The sequence below is a fragment of the Mchenga conophoros genome, linkage group LG17, assembly GCF_057382185.1.
Source record: "Mchenga conophoros isolate Kocher_MC1m ecotype Shallow Benthic linkage group LG17, M_conophoros_male_GT1.1, whole genome shotgun sequence".
Lineage (NCBI taxonomy): Eukaryota > Metazoa > Chordata > Actinopteri > Cichliformes > Cichlidae > Mchenga > Mchenga conophoros.
In genome coordinates, this window is record NC_140542.1 from 26,966,000 (window position 1) to 26,985,429 (window position 19,430).

The following is a 19,430-nucleotide window of genomic DNA, read 5'->3' on the forward strand; positions in this document are numbered from 1 at the left end:
AAACTTCCAAAATCTCTTTTATAGAGGTGCTTACATTAATTAAGTGCAGCTTCTACTTTCCCTCTTACTTACTTTGAATAAATAAGAGTGTACTACTGTATGGTTTCACATGACTGTTGTTCCCAAACGGTGTATTTTATCCTCATCCTCTGCCATCCACTCACAAATGTGCTTGTTGATAATTGTCTGTGCACATGCATCATTGTTACAAAGGTCACCACAGAAAGAGCATAACTCTTCTGCTGCCAGCAAACTACTTACTAGTAGCATAAAAAGCAACACTTATCTCAAGGTTTAACCCTGAAACAAAGCACAGCACTATAGCTCTACTAATTGACCCAGGCCATTAAACTTTGGTGGCTGAGTGGAGCCTGGCTCCTTGGGGAAAATGAGTGGCAGCTGAGCTCAACAGCGAGGCAACACACACTCATACAATGTGCAGGCCTGCTAGGGCCATAACAAACAGTCACGTGTCAGTGCCTCTGGGACTCTGAGAATTATGGCTGAAAAGTGAATACACAAAGGTGGATAAACTTAACACCTCCATAATCTACACACAGGATGCCTTTCCTAACCTTCCCTGTTCAATGTTTGCCAAATATATTAAGAAGTCTTTAACATCCAGTATACCAACCAAACAGAAGCAGTATTGGCTTAAGTTTGAATACCAGGAATTCAAAGGCACAGTTGTAATACTGCTATGACAACAATAATTTGTATTCTCTTGTGTGTGTGGCAGTTTTAACGATGAAAACTAAACCAAAAATAAAAAGAAGCAGTGTGTCGATGAAGCTAGTCACGTGCACAAGTGTATGGACAAAATCTGCAGTGCAGTTAAAATGAATGAAAAAGCAGCCAATGATAATGAAATAAAAATATCCTTTTTTTCTTATTGGATGTGATATTTTTTGACATTGTTGGATAAATCATGGTCACACATAAAGAAATTGTAACTCCTTAGATTCCTAACTTGCTCCTGCTTGATTTTTTTTAACTCACTTATTAGCTGGCTTTTTGGTATTTTTTTCCTTATAACTTGCAGCAGCAAGCCAGAGGCATAACAGGATACGGGTGAAACACGACACGGATTACTCAAATCCTACCCCCTCTCCAAAATCTGACCCAGACCTGTGGAAGCTTGTTTTCACCACTGGAGAAAAAGGAAAGACATAAATTTTGCCATTTATGTGTCCAAATTTTAATTAGTAAGTTGAATTTTTTTGCTATAATAACCTGAAATTTCTAATTATTAATGACAATTTTTTTTTGTTTTTTTCCTTTCAGTGGTGAAAATGGGCTGCCAAACAGACCAAACCCTAAATACTGACCTTTTCGATGTGTTTTTACTAAACAGGCTGGACTATAATGTTGCAGTGCCACAAGCAATTCAGTACTACTCTTTCAGCCCTGTTCCCCTTACCTGCAGAGTCCTCCTCTTTTTCTACCCTCCCAGGTAAGTGCAGTTAATAGTACACACCTGCACCTCAGGTGTAATGTAGACAGCAGAGTGGAGAATAATGCACACACTTCTTTGAATATGATGTAAATTTCAGGATATCAGATTACAGCTCTCGAGCAAGGGGTGGGGAGTAAAGGAAGGGAGAGCACACCTGAAGTAAAAGGCAGAGGAAATGTTTTCTCCACCTCTTTTCACTGTGAAGTAGAGGAGTGTACCTAGCATACACAGGAGCACCAGCATGAGAGCAAGCTGGATGAAAGCTTTGCTTACAGTCCTCATTGTGGCCTTCGCATTGCTATACCTCAGCTCTATTAAGAAGGAGGTCCACATTCATTCTGAGAGACTGCAGAGGGTCCATTACAATGACTCCATCAGGGGTCAGGGAATCGTCAAGAGGATGGAAAAGATGGAAACAGACATCAACAGGCTGCGTGAGTTAAAGTCTCAGTTTGGCAGCTGCTTATGTGTAAAGTCTGTACTTAGAGTTCAGTGAAGAAACAATGAAGGCTAGATCTGTTCATCTGAGGTGTTTCTCATCTGCTACACATGAGAATTTCTGAAGCGAAACAATTAAAGTAACAATTATTATACCCGCCTGCTTTACTACTCACTTATTTTCGCTTTTTAAGTCGACATTGCTAAAAAGTACCAAACTGCTCTTACCTGACTGTTACTGACTTGGTTTTCACAGACAAAAAACAAATTAGATGGACAATGCAAACACCATGTGGTCATTTCTGTCCGCAGTCAGTTTAATGAAAAAGCTTGAAAAGAGGGCACCAGCAGCTGAGAGGAAGGAAGAGGTGAAGGACAAGAGGAAGATGGTGAAGAAGCTGTACCCCAACTCTGATCTATTCAAGAAGTGGGGTGACGATCTGTCGGAGGAGGAGCAGAAGGAAGCCGAGCAGTTGTTTCAGAGATATGGATACAACGCCTTCCTCAGTGACAGGCTGCCCCTCAACAGAGAGATTCCCGACACCAGGCCTCCGAGGTGAGTGCAACACACGAATCCGAAAGGAAATCTAAAAACACACACCGAGCTGCTTTGTGTGTGTTTTTGAGATCGATCAGCAACAATGACATTTTATTGTCTTTGTTGTCTTAGCATGAATGCATATGAATTTAGTACATATACACACTCAATGGCCACATTATTAGGTACATGATTGCTAATGCAGATATGTAATCGGTCAGTCATTAAGGCATGTATACACGGTCAAGATTATCTTCTGCAATTAATCTTGACCCTGAGGAAAAAAGGTGATTTAACTGATGTTGGCTGTGGCATGTTTGTTGGTCTAAGTATCTCAGAAACTGCTGATCTTCTGTGATTTCCTTAAATGACCATCTCTTGGGTTTTCAGAGAATGGTCAGAAAAAGAGAAAATACCCAGTGAGCGCCAGTTATCTGGGAGAAAATCCTTTGTTTGGGTAAAAGGTGAGGCTATTTTGAGTGGAAAGCAAGGAAACGGTAACTCAAATAACCACTTGCTACAACCAAAGTATGCAGAAGAGCATCTTTGAAAGCAGAGCATGTTAAACCTTGAGGCAGATGGGCTACAACACCAGAAGACAATATTTGAATGAATTTTGCATCAAGAACAAGAAAGCATGCCTTTCATCAACATTATTAAAATTTAAACAACAGAGGCAACTTCACTATTGATGCTGACCGTGTCCATCTCTTCATGATCACAGCGTACCCGTCTTCTGATGGATGCTTCCAGCAGCATAACACACCATCAGATCCTGTATGCTGGTTTCTTTAACATGAAAATAAGTTGAAATGGCCTCCACAGTCGCCAGATGTCAATCCAGTAGACAACTTTGTAATGTGGAGTGAACTCTAAAGGATACAATTTCAACTTAAAAACATTTAATTTATTACTTCTTCAGGCTGCCTGCTATTTTTCTGCTCACAGGTGTGCTGTGAAAAATTATCCGAAGGATCTGCCGACCATCAGTGTTGTGTTAATCTATTTGGATGAAGCTCTTTCAATCATTAAAAGAGCCATACGCAGCATCGTGGACAAGACACCAGCTCGGCTGCTGCAAGAAATCATCCTGGTGGACGATCACAGCAGCAACGGTGAGTCGGCATGCTTCCAAAATAATTTTCATATCATTTTCAGACTGTGGTGGATATCCTATGTACACAGGGACGGTACTCAGATATCTGACAAATCTGAAACCAAGCGAGAAAGGAAGGCGCTCACCGCAGCTTTAGTTTATAATGCAAATGATGGCAGAAACTACATCCTTTTATTACAGGCAATAAAAGACATCAGTGTAAAATATGAGATGTAGTTTGAGTAGCAAAGGCTGCACTGAAATTGGACACGGTTGCTTGCGTTTGTGGGTTGGAACTGAAAACATATATCAGGGAGTGTAATGTGTAATTGCGATGTTGCTGTCCACTGACAAAAGAACTGATAATCCTAAATAAACACGACCACGTGTGTAGAGTACTCGGAGTAGCAGAGTGGCTTTTACAGGGATAGTACTCTGTATGTTATTTTTAATTACTATGAGTATGGCAAATAAAAAAAAAATCTTGTTTTATATTCAAAGAAGTGCCAAATCTATCAGCTGATTTGTGAAACAGTCTTTGAATTGTTTTTATTAACGATCAGAAAAAAAGTGATTGTTAGAGGCATGAGTAGATTTAATCTGCAGCTCATATTGCTGAAACAGTTCTTTATTTTCTGCAGAGGACTTAATGGAGAAGCTGGATGATTACATCAGCTTTATCCATGAGGAGCGTCCAGGCCTGGTGAAGAAAGTGCGGCACTCTGAGCAGCTGGGCCTCACCCAGGCCAGACTGTCGGGCTGGAAGGCAGCTGAGGGAGAGGTGATTGCAATCTTAGACGCTCACATAGAAGTCCACGTCCAATGGTTGGTTTAAGATCTGAGTGACTCTTTTCAGAGCTGTGGTGATAATCCTGTAATTGGCCCTCATGTTTCTTTTAAAACTGTTTGTGCGTGTCTAGGGCAGAGCCTTTACTGGCTCGGATTAAGGAGGACCGGACCGTTATACTGACGCCTGTTTTTGACAAGGTCAACTACGATGACCTGACACTGAGTTCCTACAATACTGCATCTCATGGCTTTGACTGGGCAATGTGGTGCATGTACGAGTCCTTCAGACCTGAGTGGTATGCCTTGGATGATGAGACGCAGCCTGGCAAGTAAGAGTCACATTTAAAGACATCACATTTTACGCATGAACTCCCAGCATGTCAGGACAACACAGTGTGGACGTTTCAGACTCTCCGCTGAACCACGGCTTAGAAAGCTATGAAGACTGTATACATGGAGCCAGTGTTGCCAAAACAAATATTCAAGGATAGTTGCTGACAAAATCTTTCGCATTAAGCAATCTGCAGAGTGTAACACAGCACCCATGTGGGTGTCTATAGGTTGCACAAAGAGCAGATTTAAGGTTTTTGCTGCTAGAATGAAAGCAGAACACCCTTGATCACACATCTTTTGTTTTTTTTTCAATCCTTGGTTGCTTTGGTGTTTCAGGCTTTGCGGTCATAATTCTTTATAATTAGGTTTGCTTTGCTCTCTTAGTTTGAGTGCTGTATGGTAAGATTTTTTGCTTATTCAGTTTTTCCTTTGTTAAACGGTGTCACCAGGAGCCCCTCAGTCATGGGGATACTTGTGGCTGATCACAAGTTCTTCGGAGAGATTGGAAGCCTTGATGGTGGAATGAAAATATACGGTGGGGAAAATGTGGAGCTGGGCATCCGGGTAAGTACTGACTGGATCAAGTCCTACTGGAGACTTGGAGATTTGAAATATGTTAGTCTACCTACCTTTTATTTAGCCCCACCATATGTGCCTTTACACACTTCTTTTTGCAACCAGGCTCTGTGGCTTTAGGTGGTTTGCAACGTTATGGTTCCTAAATGCTTCCACTTTGTAATAATACCACTTGGATTTAAAGTCTTATACAAATACTGACTCCAATGTAACTTTATTTGGTTATATTTGTGATCAGTTTTAATGGGTAATCCTTTTTATATTAGTTGCATTAAAAGCCTCCAAACCTACTTTTATGTTTTCACAGGTGTGGCTGTGTGGAGGAAGCATTGAAGTTGTGCCTTGCTCTAAAATTGCCCACATTGAACGAGCAGTAAAGCCTTACCTCCCAGACTTGAGTGTCATGATGAAGCGTAATGCACTGAGGGTAGCAGAGGTGTGGCTAGATGAATACAAATACAATGTCAACATTGCTTGGAATCTTCCCCTTGAGGTTAGAAGAGAGGGCACTTTCCGAGTTGCATTTAAGATCTAAATTGCACAGTTGTGTGCTCTGCAGGTTGAGTAATGGTGTGCGCACTCAAACATGTCTCTGTGGTCCTATTGTTTTTCCTACAGAACCATGGGATAGACATCGGAGATGTGTCGGAGAGAAAGAAGCTCAGAGAGAGGCTTAATTGTAAGCCCTTTAAGTGGTATTTAGACAATGTTTACCCCAAGCTGGACCCCCTGCATGACCTGCTCAGTTATGGAGCTGTAAGTCAAAAATAACTGTTTTGTCGGAATACATATGAGAGGTTGGATATTAAAGTGTGACCATAAAGTCTTTTTAACTCTTTAATTCTCATTAATAATTAATTAATTAATTTAAAGGGCCTCTCTGTGGAATGTTTTTAATGCTTTTCAAGGGGTTTCCCCCCCTATAAATGTATTACAGCTTTAAAAATTTCAAAATGAGACCTTCCCCAAGTTCTGAGGTTGCCTCCAATGTCCTACATGTGGACTTTTTCTTTTTTTTTTTTTTTTTTTTTAAATGTAACGGTTGTATGATGGATTCTCTGCAAAAACAAATTGGTGTGATTTATGTGATGTTTATTATCCTAAATCACAGGCTTAAAGGCCTCTTTTCTGCTGCCCCATAACATCACCCAAAAAAAAAAAAAAACAGATAACAATATCTGTGAGTCAAATTTAGCCACTTACTTGCTATGTTGGATTGTAGCAAAAGAACTGACCAGGACTGTCTTCTTTTAGCTATTTTGCTAGTGATAGACTGTGCAACATATTGTCGTGAGTGGTTGAGGTTAGCTGGGCCTCCAGTGGCGTAGTGGTTAACACATTTGTTTTCGCTGGTTTGTCTCAGCTGGAGAGACACGTCGTCTCCAGGGTTGTATTAGGGAGTCCATCAAATATGTGGCCAAATTTGACAACAGAAGCCAAAAGTAGTTTAGATACAAACTCTTTTGTCATACCTTCCCTAGACTGTATATAAAAGATGGATGTAGTTATTGTGATGGTTGCGAGGTTCTGTTAAAAAACCTCGACATGAGCAGTTTTGTTATCGCCATCTTTGTGTTAGGGTGGTAACAGTAAAGTAAACAGGGCTTGAAACTTGTGACTGAGACCATAAACGTGTTTACTGAGGTCACAGAGTGAAGGAGCCAGTTTTCAGACTCAGAAGCAAAATCCATCTTTTTTATACAGTCTGTGATTGAGGTCGCTTGCTAATAATACTAACTTCATAGCAATGAAAATGCTACATAGATAGTCTAAAATGGTTCCAGCACACTATTAATCATGATCTGTGGTGGTAGTTTTAGCCATAAATAAATTATTTAACATTACAAAGTAAATTTTTAGTTAATATTTAATTGAGGATGATGCAAGGCAAGCTTCTCTGCCTTGTCAAGTCAGCTTTGTTGGCTTTATAAAAGGACTCAGGCTTATGCGCTGGCCTCTAAGGAGTCATATGTGACATAAAATGCTTACAAGATGCAGCAGCAAGTTCAAATTCACACACATGTTAGCCCTATTACACAATGAAGATCAGCACACAACATGGGCAGACGTCACCAGCAGCAAAGAACCTTTAAGCAGCTTTTGTTTTTTTTACGCTTATCATATTATTTTTTTATTTGAAGACTTTCCTGGGGATACATCAAGGTGTCTTACGGTTACAATAGATTCATTCACTGGAGAATATTATGTACTCTTACTTCGTTTTTATGCAGGGTGTGTTTCATAGTGAGAGCATCTGTAAAGCAAACTTTCCATGAATGCTCTCAAGGAACTCCCTCTTGGTGGTGCTTCTGCTAATATTTAATTGCACTGAATCTTGGTACAGTGACATTGCAGTATTAGCAAACTCCCCTTTCCCATCTTTTCTAATTGAGAATTAATTTAAAGTTAGAGTTTTGTTTTTGTTCCAGAGTCAATTTACTCATTTACTTAAAGGAAATACAGTGTTGGGAGTATTTTTATTGTAGTTTAGAAAAGATATTACAATACAAACACAATACTTCATGTTATAATTTGCCTCTTAATCCTTGTTTGGTTTGTGAATTTGGCCTCACTGACAAATACTTTTTGTTAGTTTTGCAAACTCATAATGTCGTTTCAGTTTGCATCTTTTTTATTTTTATATCAGTTAACTAAAATGTGTTTCTGCACCATAATAGCGTCTGGATTTGTCTGCTGGATACACATTGTGCTCTTTCTAATGAAAGCTGCTCCAGTTTATTTGTGCTTTTGTTGGCAGATGATAAATGATCTGAAGCCAGAACTCTGTGTTGACCAAGGCCCGATGCCAGGAAACACACCCATCTTGTATGGATGCCACTTCTATTCGACTCAAGTATGTTTAGATATTCAATGCTTACAAACAGGTGGTGATTTTGTTTTTGTAGGTAATTGTTGTTCTTTGATTTAGCACTGTTTTTATCGCTCTGATGGACAACTCTACATTGGCGGGATCAAATCTCATAAGTACAACAGCAACCGCTGTCTAGTGGACCCTTTCAGTGGTCTCTACCCGGGGCTGTATGACTGCAAAATAGCCAAACAGAAAGACTTTCACATGCTGTGGGATTTTAAACAGGTAAATATTTCAGTTTTTAAATATAGACTCAGTCAAACCTGAGGGAAGTTGCCACCCGACCCACTCTGAATCAGCTGATTTTTTTTTTTTTAAAAGCTTTTAAGCTTGTCCAGCCAAAGGACTGTTGAGCTTATGCTACACTAGGCATAAGCTCAACTAATGAAACTTGATCACCTAGTAGGTGATGTTTTGCAGTTTTTTTAACATGTTCATTGTGGTCCTCAGTTGCTCCCAAACACATTTAAAAAAAAAAACAAAAAAAAAACAACTTCACCCTCTGAGAAATAAAACAAGTCTGTATAATATTGATTAAGAATGCCTACAGTGCTGTGAGGCATCTAAATTTGATGAGACGCATTTGTTGGAGTCAACTAAATATCACGAGATTATAGCAGATTACTGGTAAATGGAGGAGGCCTCAGGGCAGAGAGGTCTGGGTGTCTCGGAGCAGACACATCCATACATCCAGTCCAGTGGATGTATGGATCATCATATTCAATGATACTGATGATCAATAGAGAAGTTTTTGCAGTTGATGTAAAATTAATTTGATGGTAGTCTGTTAACTTAGCTTAAATATGTTTTTCAGTCCTGAAAATCTTAGTTGGTTATTGGATATTCTTACGAAATATAAACATTGGGGGAAAAACCCCTAATTTCAACCAAGTATTAGACTTTGAGGGCCTGTACTGCAGACAATTTTCAAAGCATGAAGGTAAATTTACAAGGCAAATAACCTTGTGTTTATGTAGCACTTTTCTACTCTGCCTGAGCACTCAAAGTACTTTATACAACATGCCTCATTCACCCAGTCACACAGCACTTTTTCTATGCTTAAGTGCTTTCTATCTAACATTCACACTGATGGATGTATTCGAGAACCATTTGGGGTTGGTTCTGTACCTTCCCTAAGGATACTTTGGCATGCAGACTGGAGCAGCCAGGGCTCGAACCACCACCCTGCTGAGCCTTGCAAATATGGTGACGTTATTGTATAAATTAAAAAAAAAAAATCAGCCTAATCTGAGGTCACATGGAAGCCAGTCACAAATGTCTGGAGAAGAAAAGGAGACAATAAAATGTGTTTATTTGCAGGGAGGACCGATCCAGAACAGAAAAACAAAGCGATGTCTAGAAATTGCGAAGGATGACGTTGGCTTTTACCAACTCGTCGTCCAGCAGTGCACCGGTCAGAGCTGGAATATACAAAATCTCATCAAAGACCACTAAGAGACTGCTGGGCAGGTCTCAGAAGATAATGAGCTGTTTATTGCACAAAAAGTGAGCCTCGTGTCAAAGAAAGATTGTTAGTTGTCTTTCGTTACATCATTATTTAAAAAAGAAACAAGGTTTCTGAAGTGAGTCACTGAAAAAGTGAAACTTTTTTTCTTCTACTTTTTGTATTTAAATTAGATGTATGTGCATCAACTACAAAGAAACATTTTATTTTTCTTGTTTGTTTTGAATAGAGAAATTTCCTTGTGAACAGTTCCCCTGTACATGTTTGGTATTATGAAGACAAAAGACTAGCTGTGCATGACAAACTTGACCAAACCTCCCCCCCACTGTCAGCTGGTCTCTTGTAAAGCTTCTTCGTGATCGCTCAAGGGGTGAAAAAGCTACTAAGACACTTACAGTACCAACCTGCCAATCCCGTCAAACTGTTAGTCTTACTGTTAACAGAGACTTCAATAGCCTTAATCTTTTTTTTTTTTAAATAAAGTCTGCTAAAGGCCTATGAATATTTACCTTTAGTGATATTACAAACATTCAGTCATTCATTCAAGTCAGTCAGGATCTAATATCACTCGGCTGTTATGAGTTGGCAGAAATGAAGGCGTCCCACTTTTTCTGCCACATGGCACGACCTGAATCCTTCAGATGAGCTGGGAGTGAGCTATACCTGCAGGCAGAAGAAGAAATATTTAATGAGAAGAAACATACTGCAACAGGGCTTAAAACCAAAGGTTTTCTTAAAATAATATAAACATTCATGTTTTTTTAATGTGAAAATCATCTTGGAGAGATTTATAAGTTGCTTCAAAAATGCAATTCCAACATGAATATTATTGTTGTCCTGACAAATAAATAAGGACATTATCTGAACGCTTGGCTCAATTTTTTACTTTTAAATTTTACTAAACATGAGTAACTCTGTGTTAGCATAGTGCTGAACATCATATTGGAGGATACTGTTACTGATAGCATGAGTTTAGTCATCCTCGTGCACTTAAAAACTGGTATGCTCGTAATGCTGACTTTAACTAATTATATCTACATTTTCTAAGGAAAATGTTAAATTTAATGGAATCTGGTCAGATGAAATGTACTTTATTTAAATAAATAAACCTTTGATTTGATATATTTCCAGTGCATTCCTGAGAATTGTTCTTCATGTTTATTGAGAGGTGAGAATCATTGAGTGTATGTTGGACTGAAATTCATTCACTTGTATAATTTAATTCATGCTCATTCAAAGATAGTATGATGAAAACTGGCATCAGCTGTTGGCCACCACATTTTGAGCCCATCTTGTTTTCTTTGAAGGCTTAACGTTAAAACATGAATGAAAGAAATAAAGTGAAATTATTCTGACGTGATGGAGTTTGCAGCCAGTTCTTTGAGCGTGCCCAGGTTTGCTTTCAACCCTCCGATGCCCACGAATGCTTGATAGAAGTCATAGGAGAGGCCTGTGGTGCCAAACAGGGACGGGTCATCGGCACTGATGACCATCGGGTGACCCTCTGACATCAGCACAGTAGCAGGGTGGTTCCTCAGGTCTGAAACCAGCTTCAGCACCTGCAGGTCAGAGGTGAAACAAACTCAGGTAAGTTATGTATAAACACATGTACATACTGTGTGTATTTTACGATGGCAGTGCTAACAGGTCATTAATGTGACGTGTATATTTCTGTTCACTTTTATTTAAAATAATGTCCTCAATTCCTGACTTTTAGGCATTTAAGCTTCTTCAAAAACACCTGATAGATTTAGATAATCTTACAATTTTAAATCATGTTAATTTAATCGACATTTCTTGCCATTGTACCAGCTGACTTTTAGTGGTTGCAGTTTAAATTTCAATTTAATCAGGCTTAATGTTTGACACCGGTATTACCTTTTGTCTTTGGTAGCAAGATATCATTTATAAATTAAAGATTTTTATGACAAGTTAAAATTTTTCTTAGTTTTACATTTGTTCTTGACTTGGAAAGTTTATCAACCTACGTATGAGATGAGTTGTTTTTAACCATATTTCAGAAAGTGCTACAAAACTACTACCAAAGACCATACTGATGACTCATCCTGGAGGCCACAAAAGAACCCAGAACAACATCTAAAGAACTGCAGACCTCACTCTCCTCAGTTAAGGTCAGGTCACGCTAAGAAAGAGACTGTGCATCCATGGGAGACTTCCAAAGAGAAAACGAGCAAGTCCACGACTAAATGTCAACAAAAAAAAAACCCCAATGTGAAGGATTTGGAGTGGCCTAGTCAAAGTCCGGACTTAATACGATTGAGGGGCTTTGGCATGATCATAAACCCTCCAGTGTGGCTGAGTTAAAGCAATTCTGCAAAGAAGAGTGAGCCAACATTCCTCCACAGCCATGTAAAAACACTCTTGTCAGTTATCGCAAACACTTGATTGCAGTTCTTGGTGCCAAAGGAGACACAAGTTATTAGGTTTCGGGGCAATTGGATAACTTTTCTCTTAATAAATGAAATCATCATTGAAAAGATATTTAGAATTTACTTAGGTTATTTTTGTCTAATATTTAAAAGTGTGACAAATATGCAAAAAGGGGGCAAATGCTTTTTCACAGCCTTCTACAGGTATATCACTTTGCATTGCCCATAACATTAAAGGTGGTCTCTTCTTAAAGTTAGATTGTTTTATAGTGTTAATCCTACATCACGAAGAAGCTACAAATCACAGCAGTGTCTTCTGCTCTGGTAGCTTTAAAGGTATTCAGCGCAACACAGTCAAGCTGTGGGTCGGAGGTTGTGTCATCCAAATATTTCTGTGAAGGTTCTCAGTCATCCAGGTCATCGTAGTCTAAGGAGCTTGGAAAGAAAAGCGTCTGGACTTCTTTAAGTTGCTTGAAGACGTTTCACCTCTCATCCGAGAAGCTTCTTCAGTTCTAAGGGTCAAATGGTGGAGAGTCCCAGATTTAAACCCTGTGGGAGTTTCCCCCCAAAGAGGGAACAAAGGACCCCCTGATGATCCTCGACCTAATCACATGAGTCAAGATGTGAAAACGGGTGTGGGTCCCAAGAGCCAGGGTTTCGGATGAGCTCATTGTGAAACCTGGCCCCACCCTATCATGTGGTTTGCTGAGGTCAGATGGCCCAGGTGCCTGGGAAGGGATCTCAAAACTGGATTATATATGGCAGACAGTTGGTGTCATAAACCACCGCCTCAGGAAACCACATGATAGGGTGGGGCCAGGTTTCACAATGAGCTCACCTGAAACCCTGGCTGATTGTGACCCACACCCGTTTTCACACCTTGGCTCAGGCAATTAGGTCGAGGATCATCAGGGGGTCCTTTGTTCCCTCTTTGGGGGGAAACTCCCACTGGTTTTAAATCTGGGACTCTCCACCATTTGACCCTTAGAACTGAAGAAGCTTCTCGGATGAGAGGTGAAACGTCTTCAAACAACTTAAAGAAGTCCAGACGCTTTTCTTTCCAAGCTCCTTAGACTGTCATGTAATGAGCTTACCTGGTTTGAGATGGGACAAAGCTCCACAGCCACATTTCTTTTCCTAGAAAGTTCTTTGGCAAGCGGATGGTGCGCTAAAGCGTAGCCGTGGCCAATGCGCATGGTGTTGAATAGAAGGGCATCAAGAATATTTTGATCTGTGTCTGTGCCTTCGTCATCTGTACACATAGATACAAATACAGCGTACAGTACATTTCAAAATAATTTTTCAAATCTTACTCATGGTATAATGAGCTTTATGCTTTTTGATCCCCCCACCTGTCTCCCCTGCATGAAAGAAGTACGGCAATCTGACACCAAGTTCAGCTGGCAGAGAGAGGGCCTCTCTGAAGAACCAAAGACTCTTCCCGCTGTCCTCCCGTCCAACCTGCAAACCATAAGGTTAACTAGTAATGCTACGCTAGGGTACACCCTGCAAGAGCTGACAGTCAGTCGTATGAAGAGAGACAGAAAGCCATTCATGCTCATATCTAAGGTGAATTAGGAGTTAACTTGAATTTCTTAGGATTGTAGGCACAATACAAGAAGAGCAGAAAAGTCAGACAGACATGTAAATTCCACACCACATGGTCCCCAATAAGCAGATAAATGATCTCTGGACTCAGAGCTTATAAGAAGTTGAGGCTAAAGTACACGGGTCACTTCTTACCATGTCAAATCCTGCAACGACATCTGGGAAGTCCTTTTGCAGCTGAATGGCCTCTTTTACAGCAGCTTTGACCTCAGATATACTCAAAGCTCTGAAGAAAGGAACAACACACATAGATGACAGTACTTTCTAAGACTCACAAACAACAAAATGTTTAATTTTACATCAAGATATAGAAGTTAAGATGCCTGCCTGAGAAAAATCGGTTTCCAATGTTGAAAACAGGTGATAAACCTTATCAGCATTTAAGCGCAGGTTTTCCTAACAGAACTGTCCAGGAAAATAAACGGGGAACTTACAAGTAGATGGTCATAGCCGCTTACTCTAGTGGTACTTTGAGGCACATGCTGAATCTAAACCAGTAAAATTAAGACACATGCACATTTTAAGATTAAATTAAATGGTTACTTTAAAGTAAAATTTGACCTAAAAATGAATGTCTTAATAAAATTTTGTGGCAGTTGGTGCTATATTGAAAAAACAAAGTCAGCGTATCACCAAATCAGGAATCAGGTTTAATCCTTTTGGAGCCCCTGAGTATCTGTTCAAAGTTTAATATGTATATTTCAGTCTGCTGCCAGCAGAGCTAAAAAAAAAATAAATTCAAAATCAACTTCACAGATGTTAGGATATCAGTCATGCTATCAAACTTGTCTCAGTGACTTCAGATTGCTCCCAAACTTTTCATCCCTAAATTGTAACGTGCTTTCTGTCGGATTAACACAACATCAGGATTTAACAGGACTCCATCACAGCTGCAGAAATCATTATACGTCCCTTTTTCATGTGTTTGGATTTATCAAATGAATGGACTGTCCTGTTCATAACTGGACTTTGTCGCTGCTTCCTTTGCAAGAAAACAGGAAGCCGAATGATTCGAGATAATATATTGAATTATCATTTAATTATTTTCCAAACTGAAACACAGTTCGACTTAAAGTAGAGCTTGGAGATCACAACATCTTGCCCCCATTTTATTTAACATGAGAAATGTGCTGCCAGCGGTTGGAAGTAAGTGGTGGGAAGTAATTTGGAGGTACATACATTGGTTACAAGGCTATTATCTAATAAGTTATTCATCTTTTCATGCCTAAAGATGAATAAAAATACTTAAAAAAAAATCCTGATTGAGGTTGTCATAATTCATGCATGAAAGGGTTAAGTAAAACTACATTTCCAGTGGAGTTACTTGAAAACCACTGAATTCTTTACATTTAACTGAAGACGGTTAAAAAAAACACACACACACACAATATTTCAAAGAAAACATTATGTTGCAAAATAAAAGCTAATTTTCAACTTCCTTCCACGAGACAGGGTCCAAAAAAAACCCTGGACAAGTTACATAATGGTAAAACATATGCACATAAAAGAGCTAGTGTGCTGTCTCACAACTCATGAGGGTAATTAGTAGCATAACTGTCTCTAAAAAGACTCATAGCTCCTTATCTCACTAGTTAAAAAGGAAAGGGGAGGGGTTCACCACTTGAAAAAAAGACTAGTGAAAGACTAAATGATCAAATATTCCAGTTGAAAAAAAAATAAAAAATGTGTAAATATTATTAAAAGATTCAGAGAATCCAGAGAAATCTCTGTATACAACGGATAAGGCCGAAAGCCTATCCTTGTCTCTCTGGGGGTAGTGCATCAACAACACTCATCACTGCTTCCACTGATCCAAAAGTCTATGATACAAGAAAAAGAAAACATTTATGAACAACATCCATAAACACAGCTGCCTTCTTTGAGCCCATGCTAATTTTAGATGGGCTAAAGGGGTGTAAAAACTGTGCTGCAGTCTGGATAATCTGAGCTTTTTTTGGAAATCACAAATGTGCCATCCTCTGGGCTGAAGAGGAAATGAACCATGTAACTACAGATCACTGTGGACCTAAAAAGCCTGCACTTTTGATACTTTTTTTTTTTTTTTACGTGTAATCCAACAGCATGCCACCAAGTCCAGGTTTGTAAATCTGCCTTAGCATCTTCTTTTGTCACACCAGCTATGGCCTGGGAGCTCCAAGTTCAACATCCTTTGTCTAATATATCCACTCCTCTGCACACGTCCAAGTCATCTCAGCCTAACCTAACTTTGTCTCTAAACCACTGAGCTGTCCCTCTAATGTACTTTAATCTTTGCCATCCTCGTCACTCCCAATGAAAATTGCCTCCTTCAGCTTGGTTTCCTGTCTCCTGCTTCTCTTTCACTATTGCTTCTATTCTTCTCACACTCTTTTAAACCTCTAATAGCATAGCTGACTTCAGGTATATGAACTAATCCACCTTCACTACATCTATGCCTTGTCCGCCTTCCACCTGTCTCACTGACTTTCATTCCTCTTCTTTGCAGTGCATACCTGCACCTCTCCAGGGTCTCTTCAAACTGTTCCCTACTGTCAAAACAGAGCACAATGTCATCTGGAAACATGCCTGACCTTACGTTAACCTGTCCTTCACCACTGCAAACAAGAAGGGGTTCAGAGCAGACCGCCGATGCAATCTCTCTCCAATCTTGAATATCTGTCACTCCTGAGTTCCACATACAGTGTCACAGGTCCTCTCTTGGCACTCATCATCTGCTTTCTTTACACCCACAAAGAAACAGTGAAGCTGACCTTCAGCCTGCACTTCTGCATCAACACTCCAAGCGTCCGTAGTGCTCTTTCTCAGGGTGAAGCCATACTGCTGCTCACTGATCGTCTTTTCTTAACCCAGCTTCAACAGTTCTAGCGGGATAAAGCTTTTACAATACCAAACATTTATCCCTGTATTTAGTTCAATTCACTTTTCTTTATCTAGCACCAAATGACAACAGCCTGCCTCAAGGTTCTTTATTTTGTAAGATGAAGACCCTGAAATAATATAGAGACACCCCCAACAATCAATTGAGCCTCTATGAGTTATATACGGAAGAGGATTAGGGCCACTGGGAAAAAAAGGTGGGCACGTCTTTTTTTTTTTTCTTCTTTTCCAGAACTCTGAGAAAAAAGTCAGAATTCTGACTTTAAGAAGGAAAAAAAAAGTCATGCCCACTTTTTTTTCTCCCAGTGGCCCTAATCCTCTTCCGTAGCAATCACTGGGTGACAATAGGAAGGAAAAACTCTTTAACAGGAAGATACCCCTGGCAGGACCAGGCTCAGGGACAGGCAGCCCAGATTGGGGGTCAAGGGAGGAAAACAAGACACAGAAAAGGCATACATAGGCTCTGTGAACTTTTCCACAATGAAGCTAATAATTTGTGGAGTGCTTAGACAGCCTTGGTTGTCACTTGAAATGGAGTGTAATTTGAGAGAAGCCCTCTCTACGATATATTTTACCTGTGGACAGAAATTATGATACGAGCCCCGAGAAAGTCTGGATGGTCTCCAATAAATTTCTTTGTAACCTCTTGAAATGTTTTCAGAGTCCAGAACTTATCGTGAATAGTTCCATCGAGCTCGTATGTCTGCAACACAGAAAGGTTTCAGTTAGAAAAGCAGAAATGTCGGATATACTGCTGCTGTAGCTGTTTAGCACAGGCTGACGCTGCAAGGATCAGGTGTAAACAAACAAACAAACCCTTGAGAGACCGCTCCTCAGTTCCAGATACAGGATGTTGTCGCGGTGAAGCTCCTCTAGGCCTTTATAAAAATAATCCTTCAGGACTGGAGCATGGGTGACTAAGCCCGCAGATGCGATGAAGGCTTTCTCAAACTTCCCCCACACAACGTCTTGGCTTGGGTATTGACCATCTGGATCCTCGGTGACCAGAGTGAGGTGCTGCATTAAACTGTAAACCACCCAAAAACGACCTTTCAGTGTTAAGTTCTCCCACTACAGCTTGACTTTACATGTTCAGGAGAGGGTTAGAGGTTAACTAACCTGTTATCAAAGCCAGTAGGATCTCCTATTTTGGCTCTCAAGGTCTCGAGCAGTTGCCAGTAGAAGCAGTCCCAGCGTGGGAAGGGCTGGCGAGCTGAGAACTGGAAGCGGACAGAGTTGTCCCAAGTGAAGCAGATGTAGCAGTTAGGTCTGTAGGTGACGTTTTTCACCAGCCACTCAACACTGACCAGAGAGGAGCTGTGGATGTGGAGGGCTGCGCCTGTCACCCAAACAGCAAGATGTAACCTCAAACTTAGGCAAATACTGAAAGTAATCATTGATGACTTGTAAGACAGGCCCTAGGGTTCAGGAATATTAAAGGCCTCCCACACCTGATAAATCTAAGAAAAACTAAACAACCTCACAGTTTCTAGGGATTTTGTTTAATATTTTTCAGTCTCTGTCTGCTCATCTTTGCTTTTCTGAAAACATCTAGTGGATTAGACATCAAGCACCACATCTGCATTCCTCTTAATTTTTTCCCCAAATCATTTTTTTTCTCTCCATTGCTAATACATACAGCTTTTACAGCACACTACAGTATGAAATATCAGAGAAAGCAGCCTGGGCGTGCTGCACAGCTGTGACGTAAAGGGGACCAGAAATATGACTTTTGAGAATTGCTGCAGTGCTTTACCTTTTTGTTCTTTCTCTGCCAAAATCTAATCACTTTATCCTTGAGTCCACATTTAGGATTAACCTGAGGTCACAATGACCATGACCTTTGAATGCCAAAATAAACAATAACAGCATTAGGTTTGGTTGGGTCCCCTTGACCTTCTAAGCTCCTGCATCTGTTTCTGGTGGACTGATGCAGTAGGCCAGACAAAGCTTTAACATCACCTTTAGGCATCTTTTGCAGCAGTTTGAAGACTGGGCTCTTTTCAATGAGAGGTTTTGCTTTGAAGAAATGCAAAGCAGGAGGAAAAGGTGTGGCAGACATCTCTTGCTCCTTCAATCGATGGAGGTAAGCGTCCAGCTTCTGCTCGGCCGCTGTCAGCACCACTTGTCCTCCCGTTTGCCTGGATGCCTCCTGACGCATCAGCAGGTCCCTCTGAGCGGGGTCAGGCATCCCTTCAGTCACCCTCACAAACCACAGAAGGGGCACATAAGTGACCACAGCCCAGAGGAACGAGATCACCATGTCCTTGTGTGCCACCGAAGGGTGCTGTATCCCTACTAGAACAACATGTTCTCACTTTTGAAAGGAGCAGGCTGTATTTGGTGCTGGAAATGAGAAGATACTCCATGAAAGACATGAATACTGTCGTTAAAGGAGAAGTTTTTGTAGCTTTGATAGTAACTGAATAAATTTCAAGCTTGTTACAAGTTCTTTAGGATTATAACATGCTCACACAGTGCTGACAGATTCTAGGGTGAAGCCGCACTCAACTGATTTATTTTGAGACATGCTCAATAATCCAGGTAAGCAAATCCCAGAAAATTGATTCTGTTAATCCTGATGCTGAGAACGCTGTATCCAGATGAACAAATTCAACTTTCTAGCATAACCGTTTTACTTTCTGGACCACATTTATTATGCATAAGAGGTAACGAAAGTAGCACACAGCTCTCGGTAACAGTGACAAATGAAGACAAATCTTAAAAGGCAAATCTAACTCCTTTAAAAACAAGACCATACTTACAAGAACAGCAAGAAGCAGCGTCTTGTGTCTCTTTCCACAGTCTCCTTAAATGCTCGGCTTGTTTTCCACAAGAAACTCTTGAATGTCAGGAAAAATACTCGGAGCGACCGGATAATTGGGACATTTTTGTCTGACTAATACCATGTGATAAACTAATGAATGAAGCATGAATGGCCAGTGTTGCAAAATAAATGGGAAAGACTGGAGATCATTCAGCTGCGAGAACA

At 40.2% G+C, this 19,430-nt stretch overlaps 2 protein-coding genes across 2 annotated transcripts; one reads left to right on the forward strand and one right to left on the reverse strand.

Annotated features, from left to right (window-relative positions):
- Positions 1-1,524: 1,524 nt before the first annotated feature.
- On the forward strand, positions 1,525-9,553 carry LOC146555593 (putative polypeptide N-acetylgalactosaminyltransferase 8). The gene is made up of 11 exons (XM_085250748.1): positions 1,525-1,890; positions 2,207-2,450; positions 3,381-3,547; positions 4,170-4,353; positions 4,449-4,646; positions 5,100-5,214; positions 5,534-5,719; positions 5,845-5,982; positions 7,985-8,080; positions 8,156-8,323; positions 9,419-9,553. Exons 1-11 carry the CDS (start codon positions 1,698-1,700, stop codon positions 9,551-9,553), a joined length of 1,824 nt encoding a protein of 607 aa, XP_085106874.1. The 5' UTR covers positions 1,525-1,697.
- An 86-nt stretch (positions 9,554-9,639) lies between these two features.
- On the reverse strand, positions 9,640-19,297 carry ada2b (adenosine deaminase 2b). Its single transcript, XM_085250749.1, has 10 exons — positions 19,204-19,297; positions 18,401-18,784; positions 17,558-17,777; positions 17,255-17,465; positions 17,014-17,141; positions 13,697-13,787; positions 13,306-13,414; positions 13,048-13,205; positions 10,920-11,122; positions 9,640-10,226 (listed from the first exon to the last, which is right to left on the reverse strand). The coding sequence occupies exons 2-10, from the start codon at positions 18,699-18,701 to the stop codon at positions 10,139-10,141; spliced, it is 1,509 nt and encodes a 502-aa protein (XP_085106875.1). The 5' UTR covers positions 18,702-18,784; positions 19,204-19,297; the 3' UTR covers positions 9,640-10,138.
- Positions 19,298-19,430: the final 133 nt, after the last annotated feature.

What these genes read in the sequence shown, in the direction of transcription:
- LOC146555593 (XM_085250748.1), top strand. Translation starts at nt 1,698, where the DNA reads ATGAGAGCAAGCTGGATGAAAGCTTTGCTTACAGTCCTCATTGTGGCC. An exon ending in CCCGACACCAGGCCTCCGAG is followed by an intron (nt 2,451 to 3,380) that starts GTGAGTGCAACA and finishes TTCTGCTCACAG; the next exon opens with GTGTGCTGTGAAAAATTATC. An exon ending in TGCTGTGGGATTTTAAACAG is followed by an intron (nt 8,324 to 9,418) that starts GTAAATATTTCA and finishes GTTTATTTGCAG; the next exon opens with GGAGGACCGATCCAGAACAG.
- ada2b (XM_085250749.1), bottom strand. Translation starts at nt 18,701, where the DNA reads ATGGTGATCTCGTTCCTCTGGGCTGTGGTCACTTATGTGCCCCTTCTG. An exon ending in CTTTCATGCAGGGGAGACAG is followed by an intron (nt 13,206 to 13,305) that starts GTGGGGGGATCA and finishes CTATGTGTACAG; the next exon opens with ATGACGAAGGCACAGACACA. An exon ending in CTGGCTGCAAACTCCATCAC is followed by an intron (nt 10,227 to 10,919) that starts GTCAGAATAATT and finishes TTCTGCCTGCAG; the next exon opens with GTATAGCTCACTCCCAGCTC.